We start from the raw sequence: 8289 nt of genomic DNA, 5'->3' as shown, positions 1-8289 counted from the left end.
GTGGGTAGAGTACCCAAAAGATGTACTCAAGTAAAAGTAACAACACTTCAACATACTTTTTGCTGAAATAAAAAAATATCCGTCCAACAAATTACAATGGGCAGAGTAATCCGTAATTTTCCTCAAGTAAGCGCAGCGATACATCATACTATTACTCAAGTAAAGTAAAAAGTACACTGTAGTACAACATACTCCAAGTGCTAACATCAGGCAAGATATTTAAGAGATTGTACACAAAGTTATTTCAAAGAGCTGACTGAAACAGCAGCTTTCATTTCCAGCATATGATATCTTAGTCTGAAACCCTGACTTGAAAACAGACAGGCTGTTCATTCCATCCTTTCATTTTTTATGGAGAAACATTAATTCAAGTTATACAATCTGCTTTTGTTCTGAGGAAGCAAATTGTTATCTCTGGAGGAGTACAAGTGCTGCAGCTTCAAGCAAACCAAAGAGGACATTTGTAACCAGCTTTGAAAGGAAACATAGCTTGTCTCTTTAAAAAAAAGAGAGAGATTTTTTTAAATAAAGAATGTTGTAAATCTGATTTTTGCTGCTATCAAATCACTGCTTCATGGTCAAAGCCAGTTCTACAAAACAAGCATTTTAGTGCTTGTAACAAAAACCTTCTTTTCCTTTTTTCCTTTGTCTTGTGGGAGAAAATTGACATGGTGAAACAACAACACTGACACTTTGGGGGAGAACATTTACACTTTTAAGACAAGCTTGTGGATCCTGGAGAGAAGTGTGGTGTAAAGAAGTAAAGCAGGAGAGTGGGGCTGTGTCAGAGCTGTGAACTGAAGCAGGAGAAGCACTGGACTGCTCTGCCTTATTACGCCTGGCTGTCTGTAAACAGATTCAACACTCTGTGACCTTCTGGCATACTCAAATCCAAGGCTGCGTGACATGGCTTTAATTATCCCAACTCTCTCCAGATTTTTTTTCTTCCACCCACCCCTGTCATTCTGTGAGCCATATGGTGCTGAGCAGAAAAGCCCCCGGAGACGCAGAAAGTCCAGGTCATCACGAGTTGTGGCGGTTTAATCAACAGCTTGGGCTGGTGCTTGTTCTGACCTGCAGGGATCGGCTGTGCGCTGTTTTCGCTTCCTTTTGATAAAACGAGAGAGTTGTTGTATCTGTAAGCATCTGGTGGGCATCCTCATCAAAGAGAGAACAGCGATGCTGAGGGAGATTGTTGAAGACTGAAGTGTTACTGGCCTGGGAGAGGGATGTCCCAGTTCCGAGCCTGCACTCTGTGATGAATCTGATTTATTTAGGGTTTGGCATTTTAAGGACCTTCGCCAAATGCTACCAGTGGACACTTTGAACGTGTCCACCCAACTTCAACTGGGTCACAAACATAAAACATTCCTTCAATCTGTACAACCTTTCCAAGTGCATACACAGACTTATAAACTTATAGATGTACTGTATTTGAAAAAAAAGTTGAAGAAATGATCGCTCGTTATTCTTTCCTACTGACATGATTTGCAGTTTCTACAGTGGAGCTGCCATGCAGGATGAAAAGGGCAATGCCAAAAAGAAAATATATAGGTGTGGCAATGGAAGAAAAATAATAGTAATGCTGATGGTTATGATGGAACGATACGCAGAGCTCAGAAAGATCCAAATCATCAGCTGTGACTTCAATCAGGAGCTGCTGAAGACTGAAGAATCCAAGAAGAACGTATAGTCCACAGCTCACTGTTAATCATGCCAGTCCGACTCTTGACATAAAATAATGTGGAGTAAAGACAAATGGTAAAATATCACCAAAAAAAGGTAACTTAAAGCTTTTAAACTGATCAGTCCTCATGTTCGTTTAAAGTGACATTCTTTACATTCTAAATCATTTTAGATGAACGTGTTCGTGATGATTTTTTCTTTAGGTGAGTCAGTGTGGACAGATGCCGCACCCGACACGTGGCCAGCTGTTTGTCTCTGTTTTTTTTTTTGTTTTTTTTTTGTGGTTTGAGACACGACAAAAAGTTACCTCAAGACAATGAGTGAAAATCAAAACCGAACGCAAACACAACGCAGTGACTGTGGTGAGAGTGGCCGTGACCTCAGGTCCCCTCCTGAGTCACACACACTCACACACCCGCTCACTGTTTGTCGAGCTGAGTCGCGGCGTAAAAAAGCGCAACTCCCGACACCCCACGTCTGTCCAGCGTGTGTTTTTCTTGTGCACACGATGCCATGCACGTGTGTGTGCGCACGAGTCTGTCCTGTGAATCCGGAAAGAAGGTTGAGAGAGCGTGACGGGTCCCGAGGCGATGGGAGGAGAGGAGGAGCGTTTTAGTTGTTCTGAAGGCAGTCGAGATCCACCGAGCAGCAAACGTTCCCGTTCTGAAGGCAGGAGCATGACAGGGCGAGAAAGAGAACATTAAATACTGCATGATGAAATATATTAAACATGTTGACTCTTTTATCTCAATGCAGAACATGCTTCAAATGATTGGGTTGTTTACTGGGAAAAATATATATATTTAAGCATAGCTTGCTATACTTTTGCTCAGAAACCCAAAATGTATTCATAAACAGTGTTTAAACGTGTCACATTTAATGCTTCACAGAGAAAAATCAATTTCAGAGGCTGACTCAAACGTTTCTTCCTGCAGTTGAAGGATAAACGCTCCACCAGCTGCACACCCACACACCAAAACTGTCATTTTTGTCTGTGATGTTCAACTTGATCACACTTGAAACAAAAATGCTCTTTAGAGTTATAAAACTATTATAGTGTTTGAATATATTTAAAGTTTGCATTATATGCTGTATGCTGCACAGCCAGTGGTTTAATGTGGAACTGAGACGTTATAAACTAGAGAAACTGAACAACACTATCAAGTTATTTAATATCTACTGTATGTGATCACATTTACCTATTTCCTTTCTTTTATATAAAATGCCCTGAATAAAATACTTCTGAAATTATTGTCTATAGATTAAAACTTGTCTAAAGCAGAATAGAAAAGTAATGATCTAAATATCTTTAACCATTTTTAAATTATTGTTATTGTTTTTCTTTATCAGTGTAGTGTCAGAAAAGCCAAATCTGTTTTTTCCCTAACATCTGTTAAGATGTGCTCACATATTTGCATTATATTGAGCACTTATATTAAGAGTGGGTTATTTTTAATTTTACCATTTTTTATCCAGGCAAATTCCATTGCAGATCTCTTTTTCAATGGAGTTCTGGTTCTAAAGGCAACCTGTTCTACATGTTTTTGTGTTGTGGTGGAAACCGGAGTACCCGGGGAAAACCCATGCAAGCACAAGGAGAACATTCAAACCAGTCCTCTGTGATTCACTTATATTACTGTATTTGATAAATTTGTTTGCATTTTTAATCAAAGCCTTGTCCCTCTGGTTTGACTTGGGGAAGAAAACTTGTGTATTAATCTGTAGGTAAATATGAAACAATCTCCTGTGCCTTTTGAAAATCAGTGGTTTAATGAAAACTGCTCTTTTTTCAAAGCTTAAAGAAATTTGCTTGTGAACAGCAAGTGATTAATTGTTCCCTTCTCCTGAAAAACAGCTAAAACCAATAGTTGCAAAAGTGGAGGCAAAAGGATCAAGTTGAGATAATGAGTTCTAAACTCAAAGGATAATTGGAGTTCACCACAACCTGTCAAATTATCTATTGTAGTTTTTTTTCCCACTGTGATTTGGGGAATCAAATCTTTGCACAATTCACCATATGCTATTAAGTTTCTTTCTTTCGACAAAACCTGAAAACTGTTACTTGAAGTTGTAAAATGCATGTTTGACTTCACGTCAGACAAACTGCATATTAGATCGATTCAAACAAAACTCAAACAACTGGTGGCTCTGGTTGATAAAAACCTGGAATTTCTGCTACTCTGAAGGTCATGGAAAGGAGTCATTTGCATTAATCTGCACTTTGAGTGGTTCAGCTGTCCACAGAACAGAAAGTCTTGAATTACCACACACATAGAGGGATATTGATGTCCTTCTCTAGTAAAGAAGTCATTACTTTAGGTAATATCTCACTGGGCTCAGACTGCTGGCGGCTACTTGGCCAAGAGCTTCCAAAATGTTTCCACACATTTGCTGGGTTTCTCCATTTTTTGTGAGAGCTGAAGAGGCTTTAAGGCTTATCATGCAAATTTTGAATATGTTCAAAAAACTTGTGTGATGAGTTTTCCCTCAAAATGGTCAGTGGATGTCTCAGACCAGCCTTGATTGAGTCACCAGCATCTCCAACAATGTGTGGAAGAGAGCTCTCCTCATGTCCAGGTCTTAAAACTACGCCAATCACAAATAATAATTACAAAAATCAAGTCTACATTGTAAATCCACCAACCTTTGTTTCAGATTAAAATAGAGGTGCCAAATAAATCAGCCAGTTTTTTCCTTAATTTTGGGAGATCTGGGATTGGCCGATAGTTTGATAAGGTCAGCGGAAAAGATCAACTTCTGGTCTACCTCCACAAAGGTCTGAAAATCAGCCCCTATCCCCTTTTTTTCTGCTGTGAGCACGACCTAATGACTTGTTAAAATGAGTTTGTATTGTTTCAAGGGTATTATTCAGTGCCTTTCAATAAAATTGAAAATTGGAACACTGAAAGTGTATTAGGACCTTATAATGCCCGACATTGTGAGGTATTTAAAATGTTGATATCGGCTAATCAGACATTTTAAAAAGCTGTGATGATCAGCCAGAAAACGGCAATCGGTGCAACCCTGGATTAAAACACACTGTAGGCTGCTGTCAACAATGGTAGCCTACAAAACGGGCAAATATGGATCCAATAAGGGCAGAGGAGGGCAACAAAACAATGTGCATGGCCTAGAAAACAGTTTTGCTGCAATATTCAAAAACTCCTCACAAATTAGGTGGCCAAAGGTCTTACTGGTCACTTGGTTACGAACAACCAGAAATAAGTGAGACTGAAAAAATATTGAGTTAAGTTTGAGTGACTAACCTCTAAGAATCACAGTCCAGTGAGATACTGCCTTTTATCTTCACATAGATCAGCAGGGCTTTTTGCCACAATAATCACATTAATTGGAAATGTACAAAGTTATAACCCAAATATCATTTAAAACATACACTATCACTGTTAATATAAACTATTCAGAACTTTATTGACAGGGGTAAATGTTTGAAAAACGATTGCCCACTCCTCCTTTATATTTACCTTACACTTGCAGGTAGTGCAGGGTGACTTGGGCATGTGCCACGTGTCCCCGCTGAGGCGAGTGTCACCTGTGGGGTCTTTGCACGTCTGCCGGATGTCATCTGACAGGTTGTCAGCCAGGCAGGGGTCCGTGACGCAACGTGGACAACACTCACCCTCCGCCACCGCCGTGTACTCGCACGTCAACGCAGGACAAACTAGAGGCCAGCAGTCTACCTCCCCCTCCTGCGGGGTCACAAAGCAGGATAAAAAAATAATAAATTTTACAGCGTGTGCCCTGTTAGTTTATCAATGTAGACTCAGTTGCAGCTGACATGCTGATGTGTTGTGACAGTTTGATTTTGTGAAGTGGTTATTATCTCATCAGCTAATCAGGGACACATATCAGACATTCCAGCTCCAAGCTTCATGTTGAAGAGTTTCTGTGATTTCTATAAAATCAGTTTCTTCTAACCAAGCAGTTTAACCACATTTAATGATCCAGTTTCCCATATGCATTTATTTCTGCTGGTAAAACACAAACAGCCTATACTGGCAGTGAACGTGAATGTGCTTGTAGTACATATACTGTTTCTATGCACAGACCATGCAGCGGCACTGCTGGCAACCATACAGCCAAGTTGACCCGCTGTGGTAAAGCGTGCGCCCACTCTGGTCCAGACACTGTGTGCTGGGCCTGTTGTCACAGACAGGACAGCAGAACAAATCCTCCTCTGGGTCTCCACAGTCACAGGGTCTCCTCCTACAATACGTCTGCCCATCCTGTAAAACAAAGATCACAATTGTAAAACAAACAAACAAACTAAAATCATAACCTAGTAAAGTACTTCCTGTACTCCCAGGGTGTTGGGGTGGAACTCAGCAATGCAAAATAAAGTAAATATAAGTTGGGACATTGTGTAAAACATAAATAAAAACAGAATATGGTGATTTTCAAATCCTTTTCCATCTATATTCAATTGAAGACACTACACAGACAAGATATTTAATCTTCAAATAGATACACTGTATTTATTTATTTCAGATTTTAATGCAGTGCTGCCTTAGGGGTCAAAGGTCATGGACATTCAATGTTGATTTTCGGCCTTGCTGCTTACTTGCAGAGACTTGTCCAGGTTATCTGAATCTTTTGATGATATTTTGGACTGCAGATGATGAAATCCCTAAATTCCTCAACATTGTACTTTGAGAAAAGTTGAACACTTGGACGTTTTGTTCACGCAGTTGTTCACAAAGTGATAAACCTTGCCCCATCCTAGGATGCTCCCTTTTTACCCAATCATGATGCTCACCTGTTTCCAATGAGCCTGTTCATTTGTAGAACACACACCCACTGCAGCCACACTGCAAGTAACATCAGAACTGCAATTATTTAGGTGAATATAATGCTACATATCCCAGAAGGTCCAATTTGTCCTTAAACCAATCAGAACAAACTATAAACTTTTGAGAAACTCACCATATAGCAATCTGTAGCCACGTATCCATTCAGATTAATAAAATGTCAACAAGATATTTTTGCGGAGAATTATTCTAATAAAGAGTTCATTAAACTTGTATGTATAAAAATACTAAACAAGTAAACAAAAAAAAAACTTCCTTTAGAGTATTCCCAAGGATAACTGTTTAATTACTATAAGCACAAACAAATATTTAATTTTAACCTTAAAATATCCAGGTCTTCTGCTTGTGTGGCATTGTGAATGTTCAGCAGGGGACCCTTCAGCTTGGCTCAGGATGAATTGCTTTTAAGCTACCTGGTGTAAACGGATGAAGAGGGTCAGAGTAAAGATGCTTTTAATATGCATTGAGGGCATTTGTGCCTGCATTTAGTGCCAATACCACATTTGACGGAATCCAACGGATTTTAACCTTCTCCGGACACTGTTGCTGGCTCTCTGTCTGTACCTGGAGAAAACTTTATGGTCCATTTTACAGAGCACAGCCAGCACTGTCTGGCCCCAGGATGATTTTGTTATAGAGATGTAAAAATGTTACATAAAAAGGCTGTTAGAAAATGTATGACAACCATAAAATCACTCTGCATGTCATTAAAAGGGCAGCGCAGAGCCACTGTTTTATTGATGCATATTGTCCTGCTATGGTAACTGCTCAGTTATGTGGTGCTATTTCTGATGGCCTTGGTCTTTAGAGTTACGGCCCTCGGCATGCTGAGGAAGTACTGCCAACTGTAATGTGCCAGTAGAGCACATTTACGATAGCAGCCTGCTAATTTTAATGCCAGCAGTAAGCCCAATTTTGCATGCAGATGCCACACTGTTGTGTTAACCAAACAGCAGTGGTGCTTGTTTATGACAACTTTGATGACAGAATCTTTCTGCCAAATGTTTGTTTTCTTGGCACTGTCACAAGGAAAGCACATATGGGCTTTTCTGTTTTCTGTTTAAAATAACTTTCTTCAAACATTTTTTTAAAAGACCCAACACTGCAAGAATTTTTAAGAGTTGATGTAATTATCTATTCAACCCCTCATTTGGCTATTAACATTTCACAAAATTAAAATGTAGGTTTAATGAGGAAGATATTCAGGCAGAACTTAAATTTAGTCTTTTACAATGTCCAAATATTGTCTCCTGCCTAAAAGTAACAGGTGGGCAATAAAGTTTTAGCCTGCATGTGTTTGTGTACAAAACATTTTTATTAACCAAAGCATTATCATTTATTAACTTCTATTTATCGTCCATTATCTGTCACTTGTTTTAGAGTTGGGTCAYGTGGGGGTAGCAGACTGAGCAGGGAAGCCCCAACATCTCTTTCCACAGTCACCTGTTTCAGATCTATTGGGAGTAGGGTTGCGTATTGAAAGGGTTTAATTCGATACCGGTGCTAAATCAATACTTTCAAAACGGTACCGGTTCCTAAACGGTATTTAAATCGGTACTTTAAAAATAAATAAATAAACCACACACACTCACACAGAGGTTTATGAAGCAATGATTATTTCTGAGGCAAAGTTAAACTTGAAATTGACCAATGAAAAGGTTTTTATAAGGTTTTATATGTTTTATAGATGTCTTTATGTTCCAAATAAAGTTAGATTCAGTCATGGTTAAACAGAACAAAAATAACTTGCAAAAGATTCCAGCACACCCAAGGTTCC

At 39.2% G+C, this 8289-nt stretch overlaps 1 protein-coding gene across 1 annotated transcript in view; it reads right to left on the bottom strand.

The window, feature by feature from the left end:
• Positions 1 to 951: 951 nt before the first annotated feature.
• Positions 952 to 8289, bottom strand: part of LOC106519093 (protein kinase C-binding protein NELL1) — a gene marked incomplete in the record, with an annotated part of 155797 nt that continues 148459 nt past the window's right edge. Inside the window, 3 exon segments of the mRNA XM_014010621.1 lie at positions 952 to 2349; positions 5169 to 5393; positions 5754 to 5930. Coding sequence (XP_013866075.1) covers positions 2299 to 2349; positions 5169 to 5393; positions 5754 to 5930 — 453 coding nt within the window.

This window comes from Austrofundulus limnaeus, unplaced genomic scaffold, assembly GCF_001266775.1.
Source record: "Austrofundulus limnaeus strain Quisiro unplaced genomic scaffold, Austrofundulus_limnaeus-1.0 Scaffold71, whole genome shotgun sequence".
In the NCBI taxonomy this organism is placed as follows: domain Eukaryota; kingdom Metazoa; phylum Chordata; class Actinopteri; order Cyprinodontiformes; family Rivulidae; genus Austrofundulus; species Austrofundulus limnaeus.
Note: the sequence above shows the minus strand (reverse complement) of the source record. Positions and strands in the feature narration are given on the sequence as shown.